This window comes from Mixophyes fleayi, chromosome 10 (genome assembly GCF_038048845.1).
Source record: "Mixophyes fleayi isolate aMixFle1 chromosome 10, aMixFle1.hap1, whole genome shotgun sequence".
In the NCBI taxonomy this organism is placed as follows: Eukaryota; Metazoa; Chordata; class Amphibia; order Anura; family Limnodynastidae; genus Mixophyes; species Mixophyes fleayi.
In genome coordinates, this window is record NC_134411.1 from 23,036,452 (window position 1) to 23,056,265 (window position 19,814).

General features: G+C 39.1%; 1 protein-coding gene across 2 annotated transcripts in view; it reads left to right on the forward strand.

Moving 5' to 3' along the window:
* Window positions 1-19,814, forward strand: part of QSER1 (glutamine and serine rich 1) — a 56,640-nt gene that overhangs the window by 15,440 nt on the left and 21,386 nt on the right. For both annotated transcript variants that reach the window (XM_075188054.1, XM_075188055.1), the window contains exons 2-3: window positions 11,074-11,186; window positions 11,440-11,601. In XM_075188054.1, the coding sequence (XP_075044155.1) occupies window positions 11,074-11,186; window positions 11,440-11,601 (275 nt within the window). The remainder of the gene's footprint in view (window positions 1-11,073; window positions 11,187-11,439; window positions 11,602-19,814) is intronic.

Below are 19,814 nucleotides of genomic sequence, written 5' to 3' on the forward strand. Positions count from 1 at the left end.
GGATGTTCAGCTTGATCACTACTGTGTAAATCTGACTAAATTGGACAGATCAATTGGTCAAATCTCATAGTGCCGTGTAGTGAGCAGATGATCATTTAGTCTGACTTTTTATTTTTAGCCAAGAGTGCTTAAAATCCAAATCGGAATAGTTCTTGCCCATTGTTTGTTTTTGGTGGAGCCTCTCGCATGCTGTGGTTCTAGGTCATTCGGTCTGAAATGGGAAAACTGTTTGTAAAAGGTTTAGTATGTGCTTAGCTTAACTTAAGGCAAGCAGAGAGCCATTGTTTTCTCTTTTGGGAGCAGAAAGGTGACTGCAGGACAAAGGTTTTCAGATGTACTAATGCTTCAGACTTCGAGGTGTGGTATAACATCTTTGTGGAACCAGTCTGGTCCAAAACGGGTTGTAAATGTCAGAGCTGGCAAAAAAGTAAGACAAACTAATTAAGATCTGCTTTTCCACATGTCTGTGTCTAGTTTAAAACACATAATCACAGTTAGCAACAGAGGACATCTTTGACAGGGAATGATTAAAATTATTTGTGATTTTAATCTTCTCTTCCATCTTTGGTGATCGGCAGAGTCCGACACGTGGACATTCCAGGAAAAATTTTCTCAATGTTTTTTGCCAGTTTTAGTTTTCCGATAGACCTTTTTATACAAATTACCTCTACAGGCTATCACAGGGGTGTAAAAATAGGAGTCACGAGGTCGCTTTGGTAACTTTTAAATGTGAACTGGAGATGTCATCTGTCCATTTCTAGTGTACATACTGTGAACCATATTTTTGAGCTGGGTATGCAGGCCGTTGTATAATTTTTTACTTTGCACTTTTTTTACTGTATGTATATAATTGTTTTTACTGAGGCACAGACCTAGTATGCAAATATTTATTATTAAGGGGGGGTGGTCTGGTGTATAAATGCTTTTAGATGGGGAGAGGGTGCACCGGCGGCCGAGTAGACCTTTTATGGTACACAGGCTGCAGTGATCAGTGCATAGGCTTGTTATAATCATTTTGTGGGGGCATCGGCTGGTGTAATGTGGGCACAGACTAATTCAGACATCTGTGGGGCTGAGATTGGTGTAGTGTGTTTATAATATATGCTGGTCATTAGTAGTGCACAACCCCACCCCAGGGTTTGAACTGGGAATTATAAAAATATATTTGTGCATTTCTCCCTTATTTCTTTTGACTTGTCTCTTTTCTCTGTGCTGCATAAGTATCTGCATTGCCACTAATTAGGTAATAGTGTTCATAGAATGCTTTTTAGATCATTTGAAGAAAAATGGTGATATCATATAGTGAGACCTCGCTACTTTATAGGAACTTTGTACAGACGAAGGAACATTTATTACAGGACACTGCTTTGTACAGTCATTTTATCTCATTATTGCACAATGTTTATTACTAGGGGCTTGTCTGTTTGGAACGCAATTAGAAACGGTCCTACGGGGTGTCCAAGCTTTTTTTTTTGAATTTTTTTTTCCCTCCAGGGAAAGAATATTAGTGCTTATTTTTAGACATACTTTCCTAATGAAAGTAATGGGGTTTGCTTAGTGGATGTCACATAAGCAGCTATTGAGAAGTTGAGCAGCGTTTAGGGTCAGCAGGGAAATGTTTGTGAAAGTGCTGCATAGAAATCTACAGCTGTCACACCAGAGATTTAAACAACTGCTGATAATCTGTGTTGATGGTATGTAGAGATTTTCAGGAAGCGTTTTTTCCTGCATTTGGGAAAACACTCTGTATAATGCAAATAATTTTTTTATTTTTCCCAACCCTTTCTTTTAACTTGGGCTCATTCACCCACTTACTGGAAAAATGCTTGAAAATGAACACGTGCTTTTAGATGCTTTTTAGTGATCTGTTTTTGACAGTGTTTTCATACGTTTTGCTTTTACCAATACGATCTACTGTCCTGCACATTAACACATGAGAACTAGGGCAGGCTACAATTCTGACATTTTAAACATGCTGTTAATATTTTAGCATGACCTGGTGGAAACAGCCCATACAAAAACGCTTACACTATTTTTAATGCACATCTTGGCCAACAGTGTATGAAATTGCACATTACAATCAGATGGGTTCACGCCTATCGTTTGAGACATATATTTTGCAAACAGCAGGAACCTGCAAATATCTAACAATAGTCTGCCAGCAATACTTATAACGTGTCTGAAATCCTTTTTTCAAGTAGAGACAATGTTTTTCAAATCGCCTTAACAATTGGGAATATGAATTTGAAAATCTAAACTATACAGTAAAGAAAAAAAATGTTCTTTAATGTTTGAAAGGAGATTTATGTGTACATGGTTATTGTATTTGCAAAATACTCTCTAAAAATACAGCATATTGCTTTTAAGATACATTTTTATTTCTGGCTACAATCGTAAGCTTTACCTGCAAGCTGTCACTGCCAGGGGTTCAAATGTGTCTAGTTGTAGGGATATGTTGACAATCTTCATCTTTTCTCTAGCTGGCCTCTGTGCGTTTAAGTCAGGTCTTCTGTACGCATAGACTGAAATGTATGGGTTTTTTTTTGGGGGGGGGGGGGAGATCTCTGTTGTGCTCTTTGCATTGGTAAAAGTTGCATGTCCAAGGCAATTAAAGTTAGCTGACGGTGGAACATACATTTTATGGAGAAGCATGTAGAGTTCCTCTCCTGGCGTATTCCCCACATGTCCTACTTTGAGGATTTCCCTATGTTTGATCAGATTTATATGTAGATCATGTTCTTGGCCTGTTTGTGAGATGGGATTTACCTCCTCAGAGCAAACGTCACCTGGGACGATTCCTGTTCATTTACTTGGAGTGCTGAGATGTTGGTCTCGTTAGATTAGCTGTTCGGGAAGCAGAAGTAGTAGTGTAATGTGCAGATGTCTCACCTGGACCATCTCTCTTAACCAGTCTGCAGAATGGGTGAGTCTTGCTCAGCGCTCCGTTCTTTCAGCTTCCGCGTCCAGACAAGATTCCAACTTTCAGTTCCATATAAACATTCTGTCTCAATAAGGTTTTATTCTCAGTGATATTTTGCAATTGATTTCATCCCTGGAATTGCTGCACTAGATGTATGTTATAGTTGTTTTGTTTTTTTTTTCTTCTTTTGTATTTGTATTTTATTTATTTTTTATCATTTTTGATTATCAATTCCAATTTGAGTGAAAGAAGACAAATTTGTCACTAGAACATCTCTCGGTGTGTAAATAAAGGACCTCATTTAAAGTTGCCAGGAAACCCAGTTAAATGGTCCAAATTTGCACCTGGACAGACCTTGAGGCTGTGCAAGGGATGCAAATGCTATATGTTTGCGTGCAGAGTAAGCCCTGTCTGCTTTTGCATATAGCATACAAATTCTGGACAGCTTTAACTGCAATTTAGAGTTGATTTAGGACACAAGTTCTCTTCAAGCTCTAAAGGGTAGGTTTATCCAATCTTCTCAAATAGAAAAGTGGAGGTATTGCTCATAGCAACCAATCAGATTCTAGTTGTTTTCTAGAATGTACTAGATAAATGATAGCTAGGATATGATTGGTTGCTATCAGCAATACCTCAAATTTTGTTTCCATTCATAAACCCACCCCATAGCGCAACATGTTTTTGACTGGCGTTTTAAACTTTTTTTATATTTTATTATTTTATACTGTATGTGAATGTCATGGGACACTAATATTTTGTGGCACGATATAATGTAAGTCCACAAAATCTCATACAAACAGCATCTTATACTGAGGAATAAAATGTATGAGCTTAGTCATTACTCTGCAGATAATGCTGCGTACTGGAAGCTTGCAGGTTTAGAGCACCAGCGTAACAAAAATGTTTCTCTGTTATGTATAAATATTTATTTTATACTAATCGTATGTATAGATTATGCAGTTAGATGTAATTCATTGCCTACACTCTCTTACTGGTTTTGGTAAGGAGCTAGCTGTCTACATTTCCTATCAAGTGAACCAAAGCTGTCATTGACATTTTAGGGACAATTAGTGGCTTGTAGTTTGACACATCTGCTTCAAAGCAGCCAACACTGTCAGTACGTGAGAAATCTTGTCTGCCGTCCAGCCTCCTTTGATGAAGATGTCCTGTGCTCGCCTCCAGGGATTTCTTTTAAGCTTTTCAATTATCCTGTCATTTTCCATATCAAATAATTTTCAGGGCTTATCTAGGCCAGTCACTTCTAAATCAGTCAGGTGGGCTTTCTCGCTGGCAAATGCAAACTGCTGCCCCTACTTAGGTCGTCTTTGCTTTCTGTATGTGGAGAAATGTTATCCCTTTTAAGGAAAGTATAATGGAATGTTGCTTTCAGATGCAACTTGTATCCTCTCTCGCTGTAAATCTTGTAATTTATGCAGCAATGATCATTTTCAAAGTGGGTGGCAGTGTGCTGTCTTGGCGCAGGGCGAATGCATTTTCCTGTTATACGTTTGCAGATGAAAGATGTAACCGGGTACATCCTACATCAGTTTATCCACCTCTGGGTGTTAGACTGGATGGCACCTTGAATAAACACCAGTTATGAGCAAAATGGGTCCCAGGCATGGTAACAGTTCTTAGGCCACCACCCAGACCTCCTCAGTGTTCACCTACATTTTATCCAAGTAGTTAATCATCCATGATTGTACCAGCACTGCCCCACACACTGACTATACCATAGCGGCCCCAGCCTTTACTGAGAACTTGGAGGTGCCGTCTAAATCTGTATCTTCATTTATGCTGTGTGTGAGCATTGGTTAAACACAATATACGTTGGTTAAACACAATATACGTCACCGTGCCTCTCTAATGTTTTGTAGAGCTTGTGCTGCATAAAACAAGGACACTTTCTGTGTCTTGGACATCACTATTTATTCCATGGTAAAGCATTCTTGTTTTGCCAATGGGGTACTGTACTGTTTGAATCCTGTGACTTCATTTTACTTTTGTCTGGTTAACTGTTAGTTAACAGGCTTGTGAGCTTGTGTTGAAATTCTGTTTAATGCACATAATATCTAAAGTATTGTACAATATTCCTAATGTTTCCTTATTATGTTATTAGGAACTACGGTATAAGAGGCTGGCAGAACATTTAAGATTGCTTGTGAGACAATGTACAGTTGAAAGAAATAATTTTTGCACATAAAATATGAGCAATCAGAAAGATCTTTGGAGCGAATTCTTTTATTCATCCTTTTATCACACTTTGCGCTCAGTGTGGTGTGTGTCCCAGGATCCTGTGTGACAATGCAACCCATGGATCTATAGTTAGAACATATCGTCTGCAAACCGCATGCAAATTGTGGACAACCAAACAGCAAACAGGCATTTATGTGGATTATCTGTAGAGTTTTATTGTACAGACCAGATTTACTTCTGTGGCACCGTAAGCCTCTCCTATAAATTGACCTTGCCAGCTCAAACTTATATTGACATAATACTGATTGTAAATAAATAATAATAATAAAAGTAGAACACTATTGTAGAATCAATGATGTTAAATATATCTCAGATGTAAGGCTTAAAGGGTAATTCCACATACACACAAGTTGCTTACAATGAATATCTGGTCCAAACATACAATTTGTAGCCGTAATGGGCTACTGGATATGCTTCAGTATGTAATAAGCTAAAACTACATTTAGTCAAAGGAAGAGAAATCAATTTGTAATTACATACCAGCAGTGATTTTATTGCAAGATGAACAAGTGTTACAATCTATAATAAATATGACCGTTCAGTGGGACTTCTGGTTGACCAGTCTCTCCACCGACGTTTGGTTAGGTGTAGCACTGGAACAGACAATGCAGAAAGACTTCCAACTCTCAATTTTTTGCGTTTGTTATTTGTAATCTGTCCTGTGATAGACTGTTCACGTGTATAAGTGAAACCAAAACTCTCCAGCACGCTGGAGCGTAACAGGCCCTCCTTATCTGGATTTAGTGAAGCAAACAGGAATGACGCAGTAGTGGAAGGAGGGAGACCATGTGGGGCAGACTGCATGTGGCACCTCTTCTGGTCTCAGATGTGCAGCTGGTGTGACCATCCTGCATTGTGCAGAAGAGGTCATGTCATGCGGTCCTTGTTAGGTACAGTCTTATTCTTTGCTACATGTCCTGCCAAACTTCACGATTGGCAAGGCAGAAAGGAGCCGGGGTCCATAGGGTCTTGGCCTCCTGTGGAGTAATATTGCTTATGGTCACCCACTGTAGCTTAGAGACAACGTGGCCCACTACCTCTCACGTCAAACTCTATATTGCTTTGTCTGCAACTCTTGTTTTTGTCCAGGCTGTGTAACATTAGTGGCCGTAGCCAGGCAGCTTAGTGATGATATCACAGATGAGAGACTGATATTGTTCACTGATGCTATCGGATTCATTTTTGTAGCAGATGTTTTTTTAATTTACCAACAAAATGTATATTGTGTTGTGATATTACTGTAGAAATAGATTTTGAAGATAAACGGGCAGAAACTGGTACTAGGGATGTACAGAACCCCTCTGAAAAAAACTATTTCTGAGGTCACAATTCTAAAATAAATACTCCTTTGAAACCAATTGAAAACGTATAACATGTAATGTTATGCGTTTTTTCTTTTTGTTTGTTTTTTTATACGTCATGTTGGCGGTATAGCTGTAATAAACAGCAATACAGCCAGTCATTGTGTAGATTTAGAGGCTGTAGCATCTATTATACTCAGGAAAATGCATTAAGAAGCAGTTTCTGGACTGGTTGAACATAGTATCTGGCTCCGGAGGCAAGTACAGTATAAGCAGGCCTGTACAATGTCGTCCAGAGTTTGGAGCTACCCTCTGCTGTGTGTATAACATTACATGGCAGAGGGGCCATCATAGTAGTGTCTGGAGAATCTCCACGTAGCCAGCTGCCACTCAGAGGTTCAGGGTCACTAGGCATGAAGGCATGTAGGGACTGGCGATTTACAAAGCAGCTTTTCTACCAGGGGTAGTCCAAGTCTGATCAAGAACAGTTGAACATGACTACTTTCTATGTGCACATCTTGTCATTGGATAAATCACTTTTTATTCTTTTGTGACAGACGTGTATAGCCTTAGGAATTGGGCTTGCAGGACATCCAGGGACTTGTTAGTTCCACAACAACTTGAGTGGCAAGTTGCTAAACACCTCTGTGTCGCTTTGTATACATACATGTGAATGAGTTCTCTGTATAGCGCTGCGCAATCAGTGGCGCTATATAAATAAATGATGATGATGTATGATTTCTGAATGTTTTTTTTAATGTCCCATTAGAATGTAAGGCAAGTAATTGGATGACGGCTAAATTGTAGCAGCATACACTAAAACTTTTTCTTTTTTTTTTAATTTAAGATGAGACTTTCCATTCCTCTATGCCTTATGGATTAGCTGAAATCCAGCAAGATCCAGTTACTATAATTATCCTGCAACAACTCGTAATTTTCTTGTAATTCTCACAACATGTGGTATTGATAGGTACAACAGGAAAAGAGCTGTACTTTTATTTAGCCGTACACCTATAATAAGTCATTGATTTAGTGAACAGTGTCTCCCATCAAATTTTAACTCCCATCATCTCGAGTTATCCACTTTCTTTTCCAAACAGCTGTCGGGATTATGGAAGGATTAAAGGGGTGGGCCAATATGTTAAAGTATTTTCTTGTTGCTATTAATGGCAAAATATGCAACTTCACTACATCTTGTACCACACTGAGCCGCGGGTGCAGTGTCTCCGATGGAAGAGAAAATGTATCTCCTCTAGAAACCAGCGACCGCCAGTTGTGCAGCTTCCTCCATCACTTGGGCTTATGTCACTTAGGTTACACACAATCCTTAGTGACCCGCAGTATAGATCTGTGGTGAAATACGAGTGCTTACAGGAAAACCATTCTATCAGCAGCTTATTAGAACTATTCAATCACACTTACTTAATACAGATAGATGACAGAATATCTTTTTTTACTTACAAGATAAGTTCAGATCATATAAAGCATGTAAAATCTCTTACACAATACATATGCTACAGTGCATTTCAACAGGGAAGATGATGCACATTAACATACGTTTCAAGTTGTATCCAGAAATATATTACTCATTTTCTTTATATATGCTGCTGCTCTGACTTGTGTGTTGATCTTTATTTGTGTTGCTAACCTCTTATGTTGCTTTCCTTTGTTTCCTCTCTTTGTGTCTACTTTGTTTTCCCTAGTTGTTTTACTTTTTCTGTGTCTTTCCTTTGCGTTACCTCCTTGCTTCCTCTCTGTAGTTGTCTGACGGCTGCACAAATTAAATTTAACAAGGTCATTGCTCCATAAAGCCAGACAAACATTTCTACTAACTCCTGTGACAGTATAGTTGCTGGGTTCTCTGGTCCATTGGGATTTTTATGTGATAGTTCACACAATACCCCCTCCCCCCCCCCCCCCCCCCCTTGACCCTGGAAATAGGTGCTGGGGAGATCACTGCATGGATTGAAATAAGGTTCCTGTGTGGTCTTCTGTTTGTGTGTTACTAAATATTTATGTCCATGTGTTTTTAACTATATATGGGCAGCACAGTGGCCTAGTGGTTAGCACTTCTGCCTCACAGCACTGGGGTCATGAGTTTGATTCCTGGCCATGGCCTTATCTGTGTGGAGTTTGTATGTTCTCCCTGTGTTTGCCTGGGTTTCCTCCGGGTGCTCCGGTTTCCTCCCACACTCCCAAAAAACATACCGGTAGGTTAATTGGCTGCTATCAAAATTGACCGTAGTCTCTGTCTGTGTGTGTCTATATTAGAGAATTTAGACTGTAAGCTCCAATGAGGCAGGGACTGATGTGAATGAGTTCTCTGTACAGCGCTGCGGAATTAGTGGCGCTATATAAGTGATGATTTATCTAGCCACCAAAATCAAGATTCCTTTTGTTTCTCTGCCTAACAGGACCTACATTTAAACGCAGCTATATCAGAGCTGTCTCAGTATTATACTCTTATTTGCTAGAAATCGTGGCCAATTCAGTCAGAAGCGCTACGGAATTTGCTGGCGCTATATAAATAAATGTTGATGATGATTAGAGCAGATTGGGTCCTTTAGTGCTACTGTGCATCTTCCTTCTGGTTTAGTCTATGGAATGTTTTACAGAATCAAAAATGCTTTGCTTTTATAGGAACTAGATACTCTTCCCTTCTTGCTAAAAGTCTGTTTGTCTGCCTCTCCCAAGGTAAAACTTTAATTTATCTGCCTGGAATGTCAGGGTCTCCTTTTTCTGTGTTTTGAAAGCAATTGCTGTAATTAAGTAATAGTGCTGGTTGATAAGGCCTTGCAGCTATTTTAACAGTATATTTCATATACCCATTTGCCTCGGTGAATCATTGAATAGAACACAGGCTCGCGGAGGCTTCCTGTGAGAATGTCTGTCTGCGTTTTATAAGTCTTGGACGTGAGCCACACAGCATGAGCTCATGAGCATCCACATTCGCTGTCATAAGCAGAGGGTTTTTATTGACTCTAATGAGCTATTCTTTACTGTTTTATTGTGTAGCTCATTTCAAGCCCAGCCAGGATTCTGTGCCTTGCTGCTATTTTCAGTGTTTTATGCTTTGTGTCTTCCAGATAGAAAGTCTTTAGCAACCATCTACTGTACGTTTTATAACTCTGCAGTTCACAGGGTTATTTCTGAAGCATTTGTCTGGACAGGACATAGTCTCTATCGTTGGCCCATTTTAGTGGCGCTCACTAAGCAAGACCTTGTGTTACTTTCTTTCCAGCTTAAAACACCTAAAACATCCCTCATTCAAGACATTAGCCAGATTTAATTGACTGAGATTTAAACATCCATTTTTTTCACCTATGAGAATCACTGAATGTTTTGGGGTAATGGAGCATTCTTCCTTTTTAGCTGGATATAAATTGAATGTTGTTCACTTGTGAGGCTAAACATTAAGCATGAATTATATTACCTATCAGTGCAGTTTGTAAATTACATGCGTTAATAAAAGGCGCTGGACATATTATTTGTATGTGTGCAGGGTGCACTAATCTCCATCAATCTGTCCCTGCTGCTTGAGTTCTTTTGACATTTCTGAATTGAACCAATAACTACACCAACAGTGTCAATCACTAACCAATGATACTGGAACTCTGATATTGTGTAATCTTCTTTAATCCTCCATTTCATATACATTCTGTTTTTTTTTGGTGTAATAGAGCAATGTGTAAGCAACACTGTTGTGCAGTATATATTTATCTCTTTTGTGTGTGTGTAATTTTTTATTTTATTTTTTTGTAAATGTGTCATTAAAAATGTATAAAGTTGGTGATCCTGATTCACACATTTCAATTGAATCTAAGTCCAATTCAGTTTGTTCCATTTGTCATTATTATTTTAAATTCTAATAATTCATCAAAGCACATTCCTAGACTAAACATTGCTGCACAACTTCAGCACTTGATGGACAGTAATTGCCCAGATTTTCTCATTACCCAATGAATGGCAGGTGTCAGTCTGAGAATCATTCTTGTTAACCACACAATGGATGGCATTGGAATATGTAGAAATCTGGTTTATCACCATTGAGCTTTTCTGATTCTTGGGAACAGAGGCATGTGCAAGTTGTTGTACAGAACCTAAAGGTATAAATTCCCTTTAAAATATATTATTTTGGGATTTTTTTCTGGTGTTTTCTGTAATTGGTGGTGTGCTATTGATGGACACATAAGAGTATAGGCATAATTGATCCCTCTTAAGTCTGTCACGTAAGTGCCTCTTCTAACAGCATTTTATATGGAAGACCATGATTGCCTAAGTTGCCCAAATGTAATTGGTGTTTGAGTTACCCAGCGTAACCTAGGCAGAAATGTTGAAAAAGTTGCCTGCTATTTGGTTCCTGGAAAATTGAAATCTGTGATCCTTTCTTTGTGTGCTTGTGGTTTTGCCCTAAACAGCAAAAGTGTGTGTGTAACCCCAACACTGAGCCATACCAACAGGTGCTTCTTGGAGAAGATGCCTCTAATGAATCTCCCAACCTGATCCTCTTCAGCAGTCCAGACTATAGTAACTAACCCTTATCGCTAATGGTAATGAATAAACTTGATACCTGTTATCCTTTTTTTGTTTCTACAGTCTCGGCTATGGAGCCGGGCACCCTTCTCACTCAGAAACGGAGCTCCTACACCGACAGACCTATGCAGCCACTCATCAGCTCCCTGGTTATGCTACCACACACCATCCTACAGGTACTGTACGGGTAGGAGAGTGTTTTTATATGATGGATGTTATACTCTTAGGCTGCTCCGTGTGAGCAAGCTCCCAGCTTAAGCTACCCGGGAGTGGACCTCCAGTTTGCTACTTACGGGGCGGGTGAGACATGGTGGAGGGGTTGTCTAAGAATGTTCTATAATAGAATGTACAATAATGGAATTGTAATATCCACATGCTGTCTCTTTGTATATATGAATGACCTGTTAAAATATTGTTGTCTGATTCTAGGTCTATCTGGAATTTTTGACACCAGCCTCCACGTGGCTGGTGTTAACACTACAGAAACGTCCGTGATGAACTTCCTATCTGCAATAGAGTCTCGGACAGCACAGGCGGCTTCATCTGGCACAACCCTCCTGCCACAGTTCAGGGCTCCATCATGGCAAACTGGTAATAGCAATACATTCTTATATATGTCACTATGCTGCCACAGCTAGACATTCAATCATGCAAACAATACAGTCCCATCAGGGGGTATGCCCGTATGTAAACCCCCCCCCCCCCCCTGCCACTTTCTTCACATGTGATTCTTGGGCCAAACCTATCTATTGGAATCTCCAGTCTCTGCCCATATTTGGCCAAGAGCCAAGGTCTTGTCACTTGCAGGGCAGACGTTGTATTAGTGATTGATAAGGTAAAATTACAACTTCAGAGAAAACGAAGACAAAGATACAGTTTGTCGATTTCATTAGGACAAAATTAGTTTAGCTCATTTTGTTTTCTTTGCTATAATGCCTATCTCGTTTAGCTGCTTCCCAACCCCGAACAGATATCTCTGTGCCATCAGCATCTACTGACGGGCAGTAAAGACAGGGAGCGAGTCCCTTGTGCACCAAAAATAAAATAAATAAAAAATAATGTAGGGAAAAATTAAAATGCTGTATGTATTTTATGCTGTGCAATGTCTAGCTGAGGTACATTTCAAGGAGAAAGACAGACCGGAATGAATGAGAGAGCAGTTGTGAGAAGTATTGTACAAAGCCAGTATGTGAACAAATGTAGAGTTATATTATCTTTTGACATTGATGAGGAATGTCCTAAGATGGCCACCGTATTGAAATATGAAGTATTTTTGTATTCATACTCTGATCTCTCATGTTCTGCTGGAAAATTTGAGGACTACATTTTTCTTTAGCGTAAGTTGTAATATACCCATAGGGGCCAATTCAATTTGGCCATGTAGTTCTAGGAATAACGCGGCCTGCGCGCTATTACCGTTGGTACGGTAAAAGTGTGCAGTATTACCGTTAGTACGGTAATGTTAACACTGATTTTTGCTCGCACCTCTCAGGGGCCGCGAGTTAAAATTACCGTATTAAAGGTAATAGTACTGACGCCGCGTTAATACTAGACTACCGTGGCCGAATTAAATCTGCCCCATAGTATCTGTACTACCAATAAAAGTCCTTACTTTTGTTATTGTCACTTTTTAGTGGAGTATGTCTAATGGTACCTGAATCTGCAGAATTAGAAAAAGCTTTATTTGCCGAATGTCAGAGGATTTGTAAACTCTGACGCTTATAGCTTTCCCCCTGAGGATTTAAAAATGGCCGACATCAACACACAACCTGGTTTGGGCACTGTATGATGGGTTATTTTAGATATTTTTGTTAGGTGACACAGCATATTATTTAAAGGGGGCCTGCTGTATCCACAACTTTTAGTAGAACTTCATCTTGCAATAATATTGTGCAGAATTGACCATTGTCATTATACTAGTTAATGGTTTTTAGAATTATTGAACTGTTCAGTAAGACTAATGAGGAAAAACCTTTTATTTTATTTTTTATTTTTTTTTAGAAACAATCAAAATTAAACTCTACTCTTTAAGCTGTTATTTTATTAGCAACAGCCGTTATAGAAATCAGTTTATTCCCTTCAGCGGGAAACAGGTTATGAAACAGAACTTACAAAGGGTATACAAATACTTGACCCAAGTAAAAATAATTGGCAAAGTGAATTAAAGGCATCTGCTTCACCTGCAAACATTCACCAAAGGCAGGAGGTTGTTAAACAACAAATACAGAATGATCACGTTTGAATAAATGTAAAGCTGGTGAATTCCTAAGAGCAAGTCCAATAAACGCTTTAAATGTACATCAAAGAATTTATGCAACTAAAGCGCAGAGTAATACGCACATTCCAAGCAGAAAGCATGTGTATGTCTTGTGTAAATTATAGTGTATTCTAGGTCATGACTGAGTTAAGTGACCACTTAAATGCACAAGACCCAGGTGACGTGGGAGGTTAGTCTTTCCTAATTCATAAATCTTCTTGAACACTGAAGTGCTTGCATTACAAACCTTAAGACATTGATCCTGTGCTATCGCCAAAATATTAGTTATGCTTTTATGGTTGCTTCAAAATGTACTCTTACTCCCATCAGGCTGGACTCTGTATTAAAGACACTTCAAGCTGTGCTCTGAACTATAAAAACAGGGAATGTCCGTTCCACATTTTGCAATATATTTTAAGCTGACTAACTCATGCCAAAGTCTTCCCCTTCTAGACAGTCCTACACTAAATTATAAGCATAAATAAAATTTTTATGTTTGTGAACATTAGTCTTTTATTAAAGTTTTTGTGAATAAAAGGGAGTACAGGAAAGCAAAAGGGGGGAGGGGGGGGGTGGTGCAGGGAAACATAAGCGGGGACAGTCACATTCACATAATCCTATATGGTCAAATACAAGTATACAATAAGTTCAGCCTGTGTAAAGCAGTTGTTAAATTAATTTGTTCCCAAGCCTAAATTCTGGCATTGCATCCATAAGTAACGTATTAGTACGTCATTTCTTTTTTGGACACATTTTAAGGGCATGCTTGGAGGATCTCATTCTATCTTCTATGGAGACACATTTAATGAGTTCCCAGTAGTCAACAATACTAAAAAGCACTTTATTTGGGGAGAAGACGCTTAAGTTTAAAATTTAAACCAATTGTCTGCGTTTCATAGATATGTTGCATTGTAGCCAATATTTTAGGGTATGGATGGGGACAAGGATATTTCCATTGCTGGGCAATGACTGCCCTAGTGGCAGTTAATATGTCCTAACACATACCTATCATGTCTCGGAATTTGAGGTGGATTATGATGTAAGCATGCTGGACTGAGAAAGGTGTCCAATGAATACCGATCGCATCTTCAATAATCTTTAAAAATATATTTCCATAGCTGCTGAATCGGTGACCTATTCCATAAGATGTCGCTCACTTTACTAAAATTAAGTCTATTTGGTGTCAAATAGAATCTATTGGTTTAATAAGCATCTCTGAATAATTGAGGCATCTTGAGACACGATGGGAGATCAAAAACCTATATTCCCACTTCTTGTAAGAACGTGACTTTCATATCTGCTTCCCAGTGTGATTGCACCTTGGATTTCTAGAGCGGTTTAGATGTGACAGTAAAGTTGTACCAGAAGAAGGCTGCTCCCTACCATCTCCCTTTCTTAGTTTAGGTAACATAAGGTTTGGAGCACTTATGTAAATTATTACCCTGAGATTTGACTCCATGTACCCAATTCTTATTGGTGAAGTTGTGTAATGGAAACAAGATGGCCAGATTCAAACAAATTGTTTAATATCATATATCTGCCAAGAGGTTGGATTGGGTTCAGGAATAAGTTTGGCCAATCCTTTCAAGAACGCCTTACAGAAGGGATAGACCTCTCTCCTGCGGATACGACTGCTCCATCTCAGACCTTTAATGTATTCAAGACTGCCAATGGTATTCTTTTATTAAGGGGTCCTAAGGATTCATATATAATCATCTATCGTAAACTATGGTTTGAGAGCCTTTTGTAATTCAACCCGTGGTTCCTACAGGAGCAAACCAAATGCGTACTTACATGAAGAGAGGTAGGAAACGGATGATTCTACGTAACTTTATGTTGGTCTTCTTTGCACAGATCGATAGTTTGAAAATTAAATTGTGATAATGCTTGTTACACATTAAATATTTGTCATGCTTAATATGTTTGTTTGGTTTTTTTTATCCTAAGTACCAAGGTGTTACTTTTAATGTTAAGGATATAGCATTATATGGCGTAGCTGATGTAGGATCACTGCCTCACACATTAAAGTGATACCCTGTGAATAAAACTCTGGCCTCCTTTTGTGAGCGACTTCAGTTCTACCCCATGTTAGATTCTTTCATACCACAGGGAAACTCCCTCCCACCACCTCTCCCTGCAGACACATTTAAGTCATACGTTAGTTTATATCTTGGTCTCCTTGTGACATAGGGAATAGTTGAAGTGCATGATATTTTTATTCAGCACTTGTGCATTAGTCATCTTTAGTGGTCAATCTATTCTCATTTATGGCAAGGGGACTTAATCCCCCTTATAAGCGTTAGGCTGACATTGAAGACACGTCAGCAGCTTTTGTGTACTAACTGAGCATGATTTGTAAGAAGTGCGGAGAACAAATTATCCGGAGGCGATAGACTACACACATTATACCCAGTCCGTAATACTTATTCACAGGTTGATCATCTACTTACTGATAGGGTGACCCGCCAGCAGACTAAAGCTATAATAATCTTACTCTGGCAGTGCAATATTGTATTGTTGACACTCCCCCTCCAATGCCTATGGAGGTAGCCAACAACCTACTGTCTTCAGTAAGAGCCAACCAGGCCTTTGGTCTTTTTATACTTTCATACTTATGTTTTGGTGCTTCCCGAGGGCAGTTGACTGAGGAATGGGCATTGAAATGGGGGCTAGGCTCAAAAGAGCACAAATTCAAATGCAAAAAGATACAGGGGGGGGGGGGGGTGTGGGGGAGATTCAACTCGTCGTGTGGTGGCGCGATGTGTCTCCGGAGCTGTCTGCAGATGCACGTAGCGGCAGAGGGGGGATATGAGGAGAAAATGAGCAAAGACTCTGTACCCCATTGGCAGGTAATGTGCGCTACCGGACATTGCGGTGATGTATGGTGGCACATTGACTGCAATTAAATCCCCCATCCCCCCTTAGGATTAAAAACAAGCTCCATCCATTGAAACAAATAAAATTGGATCTTATATAGGTGAGAATTCTGTTTTGGACTATCGCAGATCCAATCTAATCTCCCTTACAAAAAAAATGTATATTTCTGCTAATAACTTTCTTGTTAAAAATCTATTTGCTCTAAGAGGCCATGAAGCTAAAATAGAATTAGACTCTTAATAAGCCAAATGGGTTCTAAGGTTTCCAATACCATGGGCATTGGCAATAAACTTGCCTCTTATTATGAATAATGGTATAATGCAGAGAACTGTCTGCTCCTCAGGCTTTGGAGGGCTACATACAATTCTTTTAGACTTTCATCTGTGGGTCAGGATACAAGGGAACCTCTTAATGCTCCTTGGCCTGATTTGGGAGCAAAAGAGGCAAGTAAATCTATACCAAAAGATAAAGCTCCTGACCCAGATTGATAAACAAATAATTTCTATTCCTACCACATACTAGGGAAACTTTATATTCTAGAATGTAAGAGGTACAGCATCCCTGGGGAGATGTTGGGGGGCACAAAATTCATAATTCCCACACATGGGACAGATCCATGGCCTGTAAGAACTACAGACCAACTGCCTTATTACACACGACATTAGAATTTTATGTTTAATTAGTTGCTGATGATCTATTCTGATCAGGTTGGGTTTGTGTTGGCATCGGACAATTCTTGGAGGGTTCTGACTTGTAGAGAAGGAAGACCTTGTACTTCTTCTGCTGGTTGTAGAGAAAGCATTTGATAGACCTCACTAGGGTTATATGAGGTATGTGGTAACTAAACTTGTGTTTGAGGGTATTCAGTAATTGCTTTCAGTCAAATAAATTTTATATATCCAACAGGACTAGGCAAGGATTGTGCCCTCCCCCCCTTAATATTCTTTTGGAGTATAAAATCTCAGACAGATAAAATAAGATCCATTCCTAATGTTAAGTATTGTATTTATACCTCTTATAAACTTTATTTTAGAGTATAGTAAAGCCTCGCTCTGAACAGTATGAGGACTGAGGCTCTCCCAGTTAATATTAATAAATTTAATTGGATATTTAAAAAAGAAAACATAAATACACTTGGAAATCTGTCTCTTTACCACATAAAGAATTTGTATCCCTAAATATGATAGAGTAAGTTTTTGAATGTAATTGTCACATTATTCATATAATTTACTAATCTGACTAAGGGCTCAATAAATCAGGGTTCGGTCATCTAGAGAGTTTTTCTATATTTTTAGAATAATGCCATGAATCCTTTTGTCAGAAGTATCTAGATAAACTATAGTTTTGTTTATGCGTTTATATATTTGGAAAAACCAACTTTGGTTCATGTCTCTCAGCCATACGTTTCTATCAAAAAGTGAAGTTGGCCTAATCCTATCTAATATTGCAAAACACCAATGCACACAGCACAAGTGCTCCTCAAGCAATAGCGACTTTATTAGAAACCTTGGAAAACGAGAAGCTCAATTTCTTTCCTGCATCCTATGGCACCTTCTCCGTATTTGATTCCAGTACCTGTCCACCTATACCCTCACATATTTGGTTGCTCAACGTCTCCTGTGCTCATTTTAGCCGTAACTAAAATCTGATATCCCCCATCTCGATATGCGTTGATTACTCTGAAAAAAGGTTAGAAAGAGAGGAGAACTACCATACGATTTACCATCTAATCTCTCAACTCCCATGCACCTCCAAGCTTCTTAAGATACTTGCATATACTCTCCACAAACTTTCTTACCTCCTACAACCTATTTGACCCTCTTCAGTCACGATTTTTTTCACCGATGCTTCACAGAGACTGCATTGGTCAGTTATGTGATCACTGCTGTACCACTTCTAATTCTCCTGGACTTCTCTGCTGCATTTGTTAGTGTTGACCACTCACCTCTTATACAAGCATTAGATTCCCTTGGTCTTCAGGACACTGTTCTAACCAGGTTCTCCTCCTACTTATCAAATTACTCCTTCAGTGTTCATTTCACTGGCTCTACTTCTATCAGTTGGAGTACCACAAGTCTCTGTTTTAAGCCAAATGCAGTTCTCTATCTATACCACTTCACTTGGAGAACTAATAATCTTGTTTTTATTTCAGCGTCACCTTTATGCAGATGATGATCACATTTATCCTCTGGAAGTTTAGCCATCTGTTTTGGCTTCATTCAGCCAACCAACAGAAGCGATCTACCTTACATCTCTGCTCCAACAACAAACCCTACCTCTTAAGCTCGCTGCCTAGGTGTCAATCTTGACTCAGAAATGTCCTTTGTTCCCTACATCCAATCTGTACCAAACTCTTGTTACATACTTCTAATATACATTTCGGTAATATGCCTGTATTTCATCCAAGACACTGCATAAACTTAAATTCATGTATTCATTGTCTCCAGCATTGACTATTGTAAATCCCTTCTTGCTAGTCTTACCCTAACCAGTTGCTCAACCCTATAATTTGAATACTAGTGACTAAAGAAATGTTCTCACTTAATTCATTATTTTGTTCTTCTGTTGCTGCTCCACTTTGTCAGTCGTCATGTGTTGTCTTTGTTTTACATAATGCAAAATAAAATACTTCTTCCAACATACAAAGCCATTAGAAAAACTGCACAGACACGTATCTCTTCTCTTCTGTAAATATCCCCTGCTCGATCTCTCCTCTGTGCCCAAGGTCTTTGTATCTTATCTACACTCATTATCTCCTCCCATACCCAGTTGAAGAGCTTTTTGGGGGCTACACCCACACTGTGGATTTCCCTCCTTACAACAAGATTTTTCCCTAGCCTTCAAACCTTTATTCGCTTTATAAAAATTCACTTCTTCAGGCAATCTTATCAAATTCCTAGTTTTTGTGACCAATGGGTTTCAGTGTTCTCCCCTGAAAATTTTGCCAGTCGGGTGGCATTGGGAAGTAGCCGCTTAGGGGCAGTTGTAATACTTTGCAATAATATTGAAAATTTTTGGAGGTTGTCCACACCTGCCAGCACTGGTCAGTCTATGGTCTAACACACACTGCTGGCTGTGGTGCTTACATAGTGCCTGTTCTAATAGGAGAAACAATGGAGACTGGGGGTATATTTAATAAACTGCGGGTTTCAAAAAGTCGATATGTTGCCTATAGCAACCAATCAGATTCTAGCTGTCATTTTGTAGAATGTACTAAATAAATAACTAGAATCTTACTGGTTGCTAAAGGTAACATCCCCACTTTTTCAAACCCGCAGTTTAGTAAATCTAGTCCTTGGACTCTGTTGGGTTTCAAGAGCCGGGTGGCAAGTAAAAACAGCCTGGTAGAGCACCTGGGAAATAGGTGCTGGGGAGAACACTGGGTTTTGTGACCAAACGTTTATGGTAGCTCTCCTCTCTTTCTAACCTATGTCAGGGGATTTCCTTGGTGTCTTAAAGTTGCTATTGTCTTGGAGGACTACTTGCCTTTAATCACTGTATGCTTGCAAGACCCAATCCTGTTTAAGATGCATAGCGTGATCATGTTGAAACGCAGATTGAATTTATGTTTATCTTTAGTGTAGGACTGGCCAGAAGCGGAAGATTTTGGCGTGAGTTGGTCAGCTTAATATATATTGCAATATGTGGAACGAACAGTCCTTATATTTAA